This window comes from Elgaria multicarinata, chromosome 3, assembly GCF_023053635.1.
Source record: "Elgaria multicarinata webbii isolate HBS135686 ecotype San Diego chromosome 3, rElgMul1.1.pri, whole genome shotgun sequence".
NCBI classification, from domain to species: Eukaryota; Metazoa; Chordata; class Lepidosauria; order Squamata; family Anguidae; genus Elgaria; species Elgaria multicarinata.
Genome location: NC_086173.1, coordinates 71791659 through 71806586, shown reverse-complemented (window position 1 = coordinate 71806586; position 14928 = coordinate 71791659). Strand labels below are relative to the sequence as shown.

The window sequence follows — 14928 nt, the reverse complement described above, 5'->3', positions numbered from 1 at the left end:
TTTTTAAATAATCTTCTTTTTCTACACACCTGTTTCCCTAATGCCTGCAGGAGAGGCATAATTTCTGGCATGCTTTCAAGGATGGGGCAGGAACACAGCAATTTAGGACACATCTGCACCAAGACTGGAGGTGGAGCCTGAACTAGATACGTAACCATCGCTTCTTCTCACCCAGAAATTGTAGTAATATACAAGCTTAGTTGGTTACTCAGGGCCCAAGTAGGAATTTGCATCTGGTCACACTAGGCAGAGCAACTGCAGCTTTAACTGTTGTGATGAAGAGGGAATTTCACCAGGTGCAGCATACATACAAATGCCCTGTCCTCCTTTTGCCTGCATACAAATGACATCTGCAGAAATTCCCTTTTCTATACAAGTGTTAAAGATACAGGAGCCCTCCCTATACAGATCAGATTATATGAAATAGAATGAGAATGAGCACCATCACACCAACTTGTTTTTCCTGATATGCACCCCTGATTTTGACTTCAATTTCATTATAGCAGCAAGCGCTGGTCACTTTCACATGCATACATTGTTGTGTTATTTCATCTCATTTGCTTTCCCACTCCATCCCACCCCTTCTCCTTCTCCTTCCCCCTCCATTTCATTGGTTCTTATTGTTGATGGACATTATGATGGATGTGGTCGCCTTCCCCCCTCACTCTGGCTTTGTTGTTGAGTAGGGGTGTGCAGAGCGGGTCTGATCCACCCTGAATCATTCCGGTTTTGGATAACCGCTCTATTATAGCCTATGAGAACTAAGCAGGGCTTTAGGCATGCGAAGTTTGAAACAGATCAGCTCCTCGCTTGATTTTTTAGGAGATTTTTTTAAAAAATTCTCCCCTCAAACCATTCCCCCCATAAACACACACATGTCTCTGATTCTGCGTTCATTCACCCCTGCACATTTATGGAGGGAGCTTTTATCCTTTACTTTGCAGATGCACAGCTGATCTCTATTTTTATTAACTGAAAAACAGAGTTCATCTGTGCATCCGCAAAGTAAAGGATAAAATCTCCCTCCATAAATGCACAGGGGTGAATTAATGCAGAATCAGAGAGATGCATGTATGTGTTTGTGGGGGATGGTTTAAGGGGAGAAATTTTTTAAAAAATCCTTAAAAATTAAGGGATGGACTGATCTGCTTCAAACTTGGCATGCCTAAAGCCCCACTTAAGTGCTACCACATTGCAAAGTTTCATCTCCTTATCTTTAAAAATGACAGACCTGTAAGTGTTTTGGTTAATTCCTATAGGCTATAATATAGCGGTTATCTGAAAATGGAATGGTTTGGGGTGGAGTAGACCTGCTCTGCACACCCCTCCTAGACAAAAAGCCAGAGAGGGAGGAAAGGTAGCTGTCCATCAATGACAAGAACCAATGAAATGGAGGGGGAAGGAGAAGGGGAGGGGTCGAGTGGGAGAGCAAATAAGATGAAATAGTGCAACAATGCACGCAGGTGAAAGTGACCAGCGCTTGCTGCATTAATGAAATGGAGGTCAAAATCATGGGTGCATATCAGGAAAAAAAAGTTGGTGTTATGGAGCTCTATATCTAAAAGAACCAGAGCAGATCTGAATGAGTTATTTCTTTTAGAAGTATCACATTCAAAAATTGTTTAGCAAACATCTCCTACCCTCCCCCCTTTTGTGTGTGCTTTGGTCGAGATGCGTTTTGACTGGGGCAATGTGCGTTAAGCACCTTTAGATTTTCTCAGGCATTGTAATGCCATCAGGCAGCTGCTGTTTAATTTGGCTCATCACTGCTAGACCATTGAGGTAGGTAGATAAAAGGAGAGTTTCATCATCTTCAGGGCTTTGAGTTGGGCTTGCCTGCTCTTTACACACACATACCTACACCTTTATTGGAACTTATAAAAAGGGTCTGCTTCTGTGCACAGAGAATAGACAGCTTTTTCACCATTGGGCAGCATCTGTACATGGGAAGAGCTACATGGGAGAGGGAGCATTGGGGGATGTTTTGTATTTGCATCTCCTCCAGTGTCTCTGTTAGCCACTGCCATACAGGAGTTGTCAAAGAAGCTGCAAGAACCAACCACCATGTAATAAAACCTTTCCGCTGAGGCTCTGAAGAGATATTTCAGCCATGGATAGGAGATCAGTGTTGGTGGGTTGTGTTTGGATGAGGACTAGCCCTTTAATGTCATTTGATACTTACACTCAAATCAGAATGGATTACTTGGTGAGAGGATACTTCCCCTCTGAAGTTGGGTCTCCTTTTGGTCTCACAATGAGAGCATCAGATAGTTGTGTAGCATCTATCCATGAAATGGTAGATAGTTCTAGGGGAACTTTCACTCCTCCCCTGTGTTTCTGTTGGAGGTAGGAGGCTGGATTTGTTTTGTTTTTCCTGTATGGATGGCTAGCATTTGTGTAGGGCTCTAGGCTTGCTTTACGAATTGTTGGTGATTATTGCTTACTTGGTTGCATTTGTATTTTATGTATTGCGGATATTCTAGTGCTGCTTTGATATAGGGTAGGATTTACATCATTAGACTGATACTGTTCTTTTGCTTAGAACTGAAATACGTTGGAACTGAAATGCTTTATGATATGTTATTCTGATTTTTGTTTGTCTTGGTATATGGTGAACCACTCAGTAGTTTTCTTTAGGAAAGTGTCATACAAATGAAAATCCAATCGAATAATATTATTTTCAATGCAAGATCCATTGAAAGAAAAAGAAAAGGCAGAAAACTTAATCCAATTCACTTTATTCTATCAGCAAACCAAGAAACCATTCACAATAGTTGATGATACAGATTGTAGCTTTTCATAGAGGTATTTTTTCAGTTTAAGAATAGAGCTTCCCGCTTTGCATTAACTCTTCCTTCTCTTGTCCTGGGTAAATGAAAAAAAAAGTTCTTATTATATCAATGAGGTGGGTGCATACATAACATACCTGATCACCCATCCTGTAGTTTGGAGAACTCTCTCTTATGCGCTTCCTCCATCTTCACATGCTCAGACGTTTACTTCCTGGTTTGCAGCAAACCATAGTTTGCTGTTATATCTGAAGTACAATCTTAGCATTGAGGGTTTGAAATTTCCATCCAAACAAGAGCTTGGATCCAGACTCTGCATTCCACCAGCACAAGAATACCATTTGTGGAATGGGACTTCCACATCCTCTCATCCCTTCTGCTGACCTCCCACACCCTCCAAATCTCCTCCAGAGGATTGAAGGCCGCTCTGGAGGAAATATGAAGTATACAGGGGGTGCAGGAGGAATGAGAGGATGCAGAATTCCAATTCCACAAGTGGTATCTTTCCACTAACAGAATGAAGATTCTGGATTCAATCCTAGAACTTCAAACTAACTTCAATCTTCTTGGTTGGTTGCTCTTCATGGTTGTGGGGGGGGGGGTGCAGTGTAAACTATAGTTTACCAGTTTGGGTATTTGTTGTCTCTGATTGTGTGTGTGAGGGGGGAGGGGAGAGGAGGGGAGGGGAAGAGGGATAGAGAGGAGCACAGAAACACAAGGTTTGCTTCCAGTCTTCCAAACCTTGGTTTGGACAATCAGTAGTGTTACACATGAAAGAAGAAGAGTACTAAATATTGGAATGAAAAGCAGGGATACCATGATAAGCAGGGTCAGTCCTACTTAAAAAGAGTGAGGCAATCTTTTCATGATATCTTTTGGTGTCCTGAAAAGGCAGCAAACTGTTAGTTATTTAATTTAATTTGTTATTATTGGGTGGGATCCAAACTTAGCAATACATAGAGAAGACCCACTGAAATCAATACGACTTCAGTTAGATATCACTAACTTAAACCTATGAGTTTCAATGGGTCTCCTCATACAGATCAAAGACTGGATCCAACTCATTGAATTTTTTACTGCTAGGAAAGGGGAGCTGCCCCACAACCCCTCATGTATTCACAAAAAGCATGAGAGGGATCATATAAATCCCTCTGCTGTCTCCATGGATGTGATGGATGGAGCACAATGCTTCTCTTCTTCATTGATTTCAACTAACAACTGCATCTGTATTGTGCTCATGGTATGTGCTTCAACTCTATCATAAGTCTGAGAAAGAACCACCCAGAGGACTTGGGCTACTGGGCAAGTATAGAAATGTTATAAAGAAGGAAATAAATTAATAAAATATGGAGAAATGCACATGAATGAAGAATGAAATATTGATAGGAAAACTAATAACAGAGAAAACAAAGCAAGCAAGCAAACCTCCCCAGCCCCGTGTTTTGTATACGTAGATCAGGCGGTTGGACAAGATGGCCTTATAGGCCCCTTCCAACTCTCCTATTTCTATTATCATATCAGTGGACATGTTGAATAGAGAGCGACATAAATTGCAGAATGAAATACTGACGGATACCTTTTCCTTGCATTTGCCTCCATGCTTTATTTGAACATCTTCCCCTGTGTCCCTTGAAAGAGGAAAAGAATGCAAAATTGTGATGACCTAGAGTTCAACACATTTTACAATGTCACAATATAGAGAGACACCTTGTGACATCTTAGCATCAACTGCTTTGGAGCGTTCAGTAGCTTAAAAGGCCTGAAGTGGCACCCAAAGCCTGTCCAGTGCAGTATTCCATGCGAAGGAAGAGGCTCTGCCATTAGGAAAACCAGGGCACACCCCTGCATTTGCAGAACTTCTTAGTGCATATGAATAAGCCTGTCTGGAATCCAGGAATACATGTTTTGTATCCCCCACTTTTGTATCCCCTGGTGCAGTCTTACCCCCACTTCTTACTGGGGGATAGACTGCACCAGGTTTCTGAAAAGGTGGCCCATTTTAAGGAGAGAAATTTGAGATAAGCTGATCTATACTGATGAGTAAGCCATTACTGTTGGGTTTTAATACTATTTTAAACTGATGTGTATTTTACTATTGTTTTTATGTGTCCTGTTTTTTGTAATGGGTTTTGCTACACAAAATAAAATTTGTTGTTGTAGTTTGGCTGACAATACCTTTTAAGTGCAGATTTCCACAAACATTCTTCCAGCAGACCTTATCGCTGGCAACATTCGTACGAACAGTTTACTTACTGCCTTGCTGAACAAAGCAGGCATTCATTGTTGTACGTCACACCATTGCTGCCACAGACTGGGGCGAAGACTGTTGTGCAGCCGCTCAGCTGCCTGGGCAACTGGCTGCATTCATCCTGCAATCATAATCAAAGAGTTCAAGTCAAAAGACGAAACAATTGAATGATGAAGTGTTGCGTTTTATTCTTTCCGTGCTTATATACAATACTTTGGCAAATGGGGCACTTCGACATAAGTTTTCAAACACATACTGTTAGTTCTGAGCATTTGCCAACAATGAGAGTTTCTCTCCCAAGGCAAATTGAAGTCCCGAGGAAGGGGGAGGATTGCAGCAGGAGAGGTAAGGGTTAACCCGTTCCATTTTCAGCATTTCATGGGGGATGGGGAGAAATGAAAATTCCAGCGGAAGAGGCTGGGAGAGGTGAGAATTTCAGAGAATTTTCTCCTTGGGCAGGGGGACAGGTTTTCGACATACCTTACATTACATTAAAATGCATTTAATATGTACAGTTTTTCAATATGCTTTTGATATTATGATTAGTTTGGCCATAAGAAAATTCAACAATCCTTTGTGATCTCTACTGCCTATAAACACTTCCAATGCAACAGAAATATGAAAAATGAAATAAAACAATATTAATTCCGACATAAAGGCAATAATGAAACACCAGAGGAGGAAAATACTAGGGGTGTGCACAGACCCCCCGCTCCGCTTCACTTGCAGATCCGCCATTTTCCGGATCGGGCCGCTCCGCCCCGCCCCCGCTCTGCCCACTTCCGCTCCGCTCCGCCCGGAGCTCCGGATCCGGATCCGGAGCTCCGTTTCCCCCCCCCATAGGCTTGCATTGAAAGCTAAAAAATTATACAACTTTTTTTCTGTTCAAGTTAGAAACCTCATGTTTGGCACCATGACACCTCATGGGGATATACACATGCATGCCAAGTTTCAAAGCAATCCCATCATCCCCTGATTTTTGGCGAATTTTTGAAAATCGGGCACCCCACACACACCATCCCTGCGAGGTGGGCAGGGGAGGAGGGAGGGAAGGCAGGCAGGCATGCAGCTGGCATTTCTGGGGGCATAAGGAAGTGAGCCAAGGATAAGCCAGTAATGCATATAAAATGGAATAAATCAATCAATAAACAAAGGAGGGGTGGAATTAAAAGCAGCAGTGTTGCTCAATAAACAACAAGAAGAACTTTTTTTAAAAGGCTATATCTGTCTTTTACCAGCAATAGGGGGACGTGCCCGGGGGAGGGGGAAGTAGCTGCCAGTTCAAGACACTGACAGCCACAGCTCTGAGAAGAAGTAAAACGCTCACTTCGACTCAGAACAGGCATTGCTCCACCACTGAAAAGTGACCATTCACTTCAACTCATGATAGGCATTGCTCCACCGTTTTACTCTCTTTGGAAGGCTCTAATGGCCTTCCAGTGCAGGAGAGAGTGGGGGCACGTCCACGATGAGATGCCCTAGGGGAGCTCATCCCCTTGCACCACATCGATTCAGTTGTTCCCCAAGGTTAGGGTGGGGAGCAGTGCTGTGTTTCTATCTCTTATTCTTGGCTTAGTATATGATTTCAGGTTGTGTTTGTGCATTTGGTGGGGCTACTGTGTTAAAAAACACGGGGAAAAGCCCGTTCAGATGAAGAAAGAGAAGTTTCCCAGAATCCCAAGTTACCTGTTTTGCCTATGCCCTCCTCCAACTTTGGGATCATCATGACCGGGAGCTGACTCTGCCCCTCAGCCCTTTGAAAAAGGTATTTTTCCCGCCGATTTTTTAAAAACGTCTAGCCCGCGACCCGTACGATGCAGAAAGTTGAGAGTGGTCTCAAAATGACCCCCATCCACGACTCTCTGTGCACAAGAATTTTCAGAACGATAGCTTAAAAACCCCCCCAGTTATCCCCGATTCTTTCCCTCAATGCAATCCTATGGGCGAAAAGCCGAAAACGCAGTTTGAGCCGCGCGGTTGACCCGATTTTCACAAAAATATAGCCCGCGACCCGTACGATGCAGAAAGTTGAGAGTGGTCTCAAAATGACCCCCATCCACGGCTCTCTGTGCACAAGAATTTCCAGAACGATAGCTTAAACCCCCCCCCCCAGTTATCCCCGATTCTTTCCCTCAATGCAATCCTATGGGCGAAAAGCCGAAAACGCAGTTTGAGCCGCGCGGTTGACCCGATTTTCAAAAAAATATAGCCCGCGACCCAGACAACGCAGAGAGGTGAGAGTGGTCTCAAAATGACCCCCATCCACGACTCTCTGTGCACAAGAATTTCCAGAACGATAGCTTCAAAAACAACGTAGTTATGCGCGATTATTTGCCGCAATGCAATCCTATGGCGAAATGTTTTCAAGATGGCGACCGGAGCGCTCCGCCTGAACTCGGAGCTCCGAAAAATGGGCGCTTCTCTTCGCCTTGCTTCTAGGGGGTCCGCGGTCCGCTCCTACTCCGCCTCTGGGTAAGGCGGAGCAGGCCAATCCGCTACTGCTTCTACGCTCCTAATCGGAGCGGAGCACATCCCTAGAAAATACCCCTGCTCCATTGAACCAGATTTTAGTCTAAAATCTGCCCAAGTACTTCTATGGTATCAAATAAGTACAATAGCATGTGGAAACTGGTGGCGCTGATTTCAGAAGGATTGTGAATCCATTCTGAGATTTAGGCCATAGCTAGACCTCAAGTTTATCCCTGGATTGTCCAGGGGTCAAACCTGTTCATCTAGGTGACACACAGGGGATCCAGTGCTCAGGCAGGGGCGAACCCTGGATGATCCCAGGATAAACCTTAGGTCTAGCTGTGGCCTCAGTCAGAACCAGATAGAACTCTAAAGGAGCTATCCAAGGTGCTGAACCTCTGATGGGGGAATACAGTTCAGCAGCTTAGATAGCTCCTTTAGTGTTCTGGCTGGTTCTGACTAAAACCCAGCACAGCCCCACCATAATTGGAGCCTGTGGTGGTTCACTGTTTTATGTTTATGATGTAAATGCAGTTTGGACTTCATATGGTAAGGATGGTAAGTGGTTAATTCTGTTGGGAGGGGGAGTGAGTGAATGTAATGTTGGAGTGAATGCTGATTGGCTGTTGGATTCAAGCATGTGAAGGGGAATGACAGCTAAAAGCAGTTAGCAGTTAGAGTGAGTAGTTGAGAGTTGACAGAGTGAGAGAGAGTCGGGGTTTGTCTGCTGAAGGGAGGTTGGTGGCTCAATGTAGGGTCTGTGTTTTATTGTTTTGGAGAAAAAAGGGAATAGGAGGAGATAGATTTGACTAGTGGGTAGAGAAGGCAAGGATAAATGATATATTGTATTGTAACAACCAAGTATTGAAACAAATGAAACCACAAGATTGATGAACTGCATGAACTTACTGATTGCAAAATAAAAGTTATTTTGTTTCCCAAACTGGATTGGATTCTTAAAGTACCTGAGGTAAGGTGCAAAGTTATATAGTGGCAGCAGTGAAGTAAAAGGGAGGAGCTCAGAGTGTTGAGCTCATTGCTGTGGGACCAAGAAGTGTCAGTGAATCACAGAAGGGTTGTATTCAGCACTAGCGCAGACTTAAATTATGCTGAACTTGCATAAGATACCTCTAACACAATGCCAATGCCATTTTCCAATACCATTCTGTGAAAATCACCAAAAATCAACTATTGACTAAAATTTCTCCTTCCACATTTTTGAAATGTGCACATACATTGCATAAAGTAGTGTGTGTGCGTGTGCGTGAAATGTATTGGCCACTCGGAAATGTACAGATTTTTTTTATTGCAGTTTGCATCCTGGTCCAAGGGCTGCAAACTGGGTAATCTCACATTAAAATGTGAATCCAATCCCTAGTCATCACACCCTGCTGAAGCTATGCCACCCTGATGGTGCTGCACCGCTCCTATTCATTGCTTTCAAATACAGACTGCGCCTGTCCTGTATGCTATGTACGCACATCATCTCAGTGGAAATGTTGACTAGAGAGCGACATAAAATGCAGAACGAAATACTGATGGATACCTTTCCCTTACATTTGCCTTCATGCTTTAAGTGGATGTCTTCCCCTGTGTTTCTTGTAAGAGGGAAAAGATGCAAAATTGTGATGACCTAAAGTTTAACACATTTTGCAATGTCATAATATCGATAGACATCTTCTGACATCTTAGCATTGACTGCTTCGGAGCATTCAGTAGCTTAAAAGGCCTGAAGTGGCATCCTGTGGCACCCAAAGCCTGTCCAAGCTCAGCCTACCCCCCAGTGCAGTATTCCCTGCGAAGGAAGAGACTCTGCCATTAGGAAAATCAAGGGACACCCCTGCATTTGCAGAACTTCTTAGTGTGTATGAATAAGTCTGTCTGTAATCCAGGTATACATTTTGGATCAAGTCTGGTTGTCCCATGTTAGGAAAGGAAAGAAAAGGATATTTTTTCAAAGTAGTTGTGCTGTGCCTTCCTCTTTCCTAGCATCCGTTCTGCATAATCTCTATACCAGTTGGGTATAAATAATACAATTAATAAAGGAATCTTAAAGTCTATTTTTGCTGTTGTCAGCAACCCCTGCACATAACTGACTTAAACCTTTGCAGAGATCTTACCAAAGGGAACCTCTGCATGCCCTTCAAATTCATGCAACACTTATTACAATAATAACAACCCCCCCCCAAAAAAAACCCTCCATGTGGCAAAAAGCAAAGATCTATTTAAAATGTTCTAACTTTTAAAAGTGACGCTATAAAGTGAGGATGCCAGTGAAGAAACAAAACAAAGTGACTTCCCAAATGAGGCAATGATCATGAATTTGATACACACACACACACACTTTAATGTGCAGTGACTTGTGTTGAAATGGCTTAAGTAGCATCCTGTGAGAGATCAGTGGGACAATCACATTTCTGACTTTTGAAAGGCCATTTGCTATAGAATTTTGCAGGACCATCATGTGTTGATGTTAGGCTTCTGTGGTTCTAGTGAGTGCATATGGATGTAACCCCTTCTGCTCTTTGAATGATGTGTGCTTTCCAGCAGTGATGGCATGGTAATACTAAGGATACCTGCTGCTATTTTAGGAATGGCTGGTTTCTACTTCTGGGCCAGAGATAAGAGTTGTCTCCCTGGCAATAACAGACAGCAATGGTCTACTCAGTGCTACTTTCTGTTGTCCTTGTACAGCAGAACATATTATCAGGCTATCAACTTTGGAAAATGGAAGGATAACGTGATGTGGAGAGATTGGATCCCACACTAAACACATACGGAATTATGAGCATGCATGGGGTCTTTTCAGTGGCCCCTTCTGGTGGACATCCCCTATGCTGCCCTGTGGCTTGGAGGCCCTCCAAAGCAGTATACCATTAGACATGAGGTGCTGCTTCTGGATAGAAAAACCCCTGCCTTTGCCAGATTACTTTGTGTGGAATCTCTCTGGAATCCAGGTATACATATTTTGATCCAGTTTGGCTCACAATGCCTTTTAAGTGCAGATTTCCATAAATACTATTCCAGCTGATCGCACTGTTGTGAGCAAATCCTATGAACAGTTTACTCACTGCCTTTCTAAACACAGAAGGCATTTATTGTCATACGTCACACCATTGGTACCACAGACTGGATTGAGCTCCCTTGTGCAACCTTGTATCGGTTTGGGCCATCTGCTGCATTCATCCTGCAATCATAATGAGAGTGTTCAAAGCTGAAAGGATAAAGAACTGAAAAAAGAATGAGTATTGTGTTTAATCACGGATTACTTGGGCAAGCATGCAGTGTTGTCACATATAATTCAAATGTATACCAGTGAGTTCCATGAATTTGTTAATGAAGAAAAAATAGGTGGGAAAGTATGACGGTAACATCCACCCAAGGAGGGTGATCAGCATATTTTGTCCTTTTTTTCTGCAGTTGTAAGACAAATAAGAAAGTGGCAGTATATGCACAAAGGAGAAAACGGTTTCTTTTGCAAAAGAATTGTTTGATAGATGTTCCTAACAAACAGTACACTTTTGCATGACAGAACAATGAACCTTGGCATGTTTCAGTGTTTAAATAAAAATGGGTTCCATGTTAAGATAGCTGTACCTGAATTACCATACCACTTATAGATTAAGGCCATAGCTAGACGGGGCGATATCCCAGGGCAATTACTGGGATCGTCCCTGTGCATCCACATGATGCACAGGGGATTCCAGGAGCAGGGAGGGATTATCCCTCCCTTTCCCAGGGATCTCAGCCTACCCTTTGAGCCCACTTTTTCTGCAGCCTCAGGCTGATCCCAAAACTGTGGAACGTGTGGGCGGGTGTCGTGGTTTGTCCCGGCTACTCACGGTTACTTGCAAGGAGCCGGGAACCGCGCACGGGGCGCAGAGCTCCTCAGGAGCTCTGTGCCCATCGGGGATGGGGGTTGGGAGCAGGGAAAATGATTTTAAATAAAAAATCCTTTGCCTTTTGCGCATGAGCTCTCGTGTGCTCTTCTCCTTTAACAAACAAACAAAAAACAAAATGGCGGGCATGACGTCCTCTCCCTCCAAGGTCATCGCACACCATGTGTAAAGACAGGGAAGATCTCACGATAAAAATATTGTGAGATCTTCACCCCTCCATCGTGCTAGATCTGTAGGTCTAGCTGAGGCCTCAGGTGAATAAAGAAAGCATTCTCCGATCTGGGGTTCTGCGTATGCAGCTGCTTAAGACAACCCATTAGTTCTTCCTGATCTATGACACTGGCAGGATCTACACCACTGCTTTAAAACAGTTTATAACGGTATTGACAACTGTTGGGGCCCAGGATACACTCTGTATACCGTTTTCAAATTGATTTCAAAGTTTTGTATCCTGCTTGGAGTAGAACTGGCCACCAGAAATACACCACCAGGTCACGCTTAGGATGAGTCTACAGCAGCAGCTAGCTTTTGCTTTGCCCATCTCCTTTTTTGATGCATAACACTTAACCTCAGCATGTCATTTTACCAGGGCTGTTGCTGGAGTTTGAAATGTCCTGATTTGGAATATGAATCCCTGCAACTTGCAATTTTTTAAAAAACACACATTACTTTTTCATCATTGAAACCCTACTTTTTAAACACAATTTTCCAAAGTGGCTGTGCTTTGATTTTGGGAAAATAGTAAACCGTGGGGTGGTTTATGCCTGACATAAACAGTTGCAGAGAAGCTGTCAGAGCCTCTCAGGTTTTGCAGGGCCAGAAATAAAACCACTGAAAAGAGAGGAGGGGGGGGGGAAGAGAAGCTTGTTGTGAATGCAGCTGGAGCCTAGAGAGAGCTCTCAAAAAAGCCCCACTGGCACCTGAATGACAAGAGTGAGACCCATTGCAGAGGTGAGAATGTGCGCAGCATCAAGCACACTCAATAGAAATTGCTGTTGCTGCTGCACTGTGACGCTCGTTGACTAATCCGAATCAGCAAAAAAGGGTTAAAATTTAATGAGAAGACATTCAGCTGTCGTATAGATGAGGGCTAGGAATAAAATGGAGCTTGCTTCTGCTACCTTGATGCCCTCTTTACCTGCCGCTCTCTAGCTGACGTTGCCCCCAAAGCCCATCCTTAGCTGTACTGCTATGCAGGATTTTATTTAATGGGATCCATGCCCATGACTTTATCTATAATAGAAACAGCCTGGAGGATGGTGCAACCATCAGCCTATAAGCAAAAGCTACTTACCTGAGAAGCAACAGAAAAGTGCCAGAAAGCTGAGAAGTTTGAAGATGTGCATTGTCTTCATGGTGGAGAGATGCACCATCAACTGCAACTAAGCTCAGAGGGTGGATCCTTGACACTTCACAGAGTTCTGGGCCGGATCTACACTAGTCTTATAACGTTGCTAGTGTCCCTTTCTAACGTGGTTCTCTGTATCGGTTCTCTGTATCACGGGACACACTAGCGTGACTTACGTTTCGCTGCAAGGGAACTTCAGGGCACATTGTGCAATCCTTCCGTTGTTCTCCCTCTTCTGTGAGAGCTGCTGGGTTTGCTCTGCCCACTGCCTGCCTCATTCCTAGCCAGCAGGGCAGGGCAATAGTCATAAGCACACACAAACCTTCTCCCAAAACATCTTAATGCAAGTCCCAGGGAATTGCCTGAATGTATAGGAGCCAGCCACTTCGCTGAAGCTAAGCAGGGCTGGGTCTGGTCAGAGTTTAGATGGGAGACCAAATTGAAAAGTTTTAGCAGCAGCCCCATTTAAGCCCTGCCGGTCATGAGTTTTGGATTTTGGACCCTTGTTAATTTTCCTGCACGGAGCTACAGCGATCCTTTGAGCGCTCCTCAGCTCCTTTGCAAAGAGGGGGAAAATGTTTTTTAAAAAATCATAAAAAATCAACCGATGACCCAATTTGATTCAAATTTGGTATTTGAATTACTGTGCCAATTTTGGTGTCTTTATCTATAAAGCTTACGCAGATGTAAGCATTTGTTTAAAATCCTGCTCCTGCGGCCACAGCAGCGGCTCGGACGAATCTTTTGCAAAAGGAGCACAATTAAGGCTGGATGCATGGGACTACTTCACAATCAAAGCAGATTCTAAGGTGGAAAACTTCTGAGTCCTTTGCATGCAATTGTCAGTGATTGCACAGTATAACACTGGTGTGATTTATCTGCTGTAGCAGATAAGATAGCAAATGGGGCGAAGGAAGGAGAACAGGAAGTGGGCGGAGCAAACCCAGCAGCTCTGAGAAAGGGAGAGGAGAATTACCGGTAGAATGAGGCACATGAATCTGTAGCCACGCTAGAACTAAGAAATAGAACCTGTAAGTACAACTCATTTGCAGCGTTGGAGACCCAGGGTCACGTGACGCTGTGCGTCACAGTAACCCATTCAAAACGTTAGAATAACATCAGTGTAGATTCCCACCTGGTTTATATTCATTCTTCTGGACATATTCCTTGTCATCGTAAGATCATCATCTCTAAAGGTCACTAATAGATACTGAGAATAGAGAAGGGAAAGCACCACCCAGGGAGATCCTTTGGCCTTTCTTTTCTTGTAAATCCTTTCGCACACCTGCAACTAGATGATCTTATTGCTCTGGGCATTTTGTGACTCTCATCACATTAGGAAATTTGTGAGGATGCCTACTGAGCATGGAACCCCACTGATTTCCTCAAATCTAAGCTGAGACCCTGCAAAATTCTGTAGAGGTACATAATGTGGGAGTGTTGTCTTTCTTCCCATTCTGCTCCAAATCCTTTATAAGAGATTGTTTGTAGGGGTATATGCAATCATTCTTTCCACAAATGTATGCAAGGGCATAATTCTATACATGTTTGGACAAAACAAATAATAAATAAAAAAAAGACATACAACTCCCTGTGCTGGCTGGGGCATGTTGGGAATTGTAGGACTTTTTTCTTTCTTTCTCAAAATGCATAGGATTGCACCACAAATCCCCTAAAAACATGGAAGGTCTTTATTTCATTTGGAAACTAGAATTCTGCTCATGATTTTATTGGCCATTATACAGCCAAGCATGAGTACTTTTACGTCCTTTTGATTTCAGCTGAAGAAGTAAGTGTAAGTAAGAAGTAAGCATACCATTTGCAGTTCAAATATTAAGCTTGATGTATGAAAGAACTCCGCTGAACTAAGGGACGATTTCTTGTTTGGCCTGGAGAATATGTTCATGTAACAGAGAGCAGTAGCCCTGCTTGTTGTAAGTGGGTCAGGAACCTCAGTTTGCATAATTTGTGCAAACTGCAGCTGCAATTTGAGCAAATCATGCAAATTGTGACCGCACTTTGCACAAATCCCTATTTGCACAAATAAAAAAGTACGGAAAAATTCCTGGAGTTCAGGCAAAACCTGCAGCTTCGCCCAGAAATGAGAACCAAGTTGGGCATGCCAGAAAACTCTAAGAAGCCCAAAACAAAATTGATTTCCTGGTGACAGCCATC

The 14928-nt window shown here is 43.4% G+C and overlaps 1 protein-coding gene across 1 annotated transcript in view; it reads right to left on the bottom strand.

The window, feature by feature from the left end:
- The window catches only part of SPINK5 (serine peptidase inhibitor Kazal type 5), a 41529-nt gene extending 30414 nt beyond the window's left edge, over window positions 1-11115 (bottom strand). Inside the window, exons 1-5 of the mRNA XM_063121541.1 lie at window positions 11104-11115; window positions 10578-10693; window positions 8635-8671; window positions 5043-5158; window positions 4366-4417 (exon numbers count right to left, since the gene is read on the bottom strand). Coding sequence (XP_062977611.1) covers window positions 4366-4417; window positions 5043-5158; window positions 8635-8671; window positions 10578-10693; window positions 11104-11115 — 333 coding nt within the window. The remainder of the gene's footprint in view (window positions 1-4365; window positions 4418-5042; window positions 5159-8634; window positions 8672-10577; window positions 10694-11103) is intronic.
- Between the last annotated feature and the right edge of the window lie 3813 nt (window positions 11116-14928).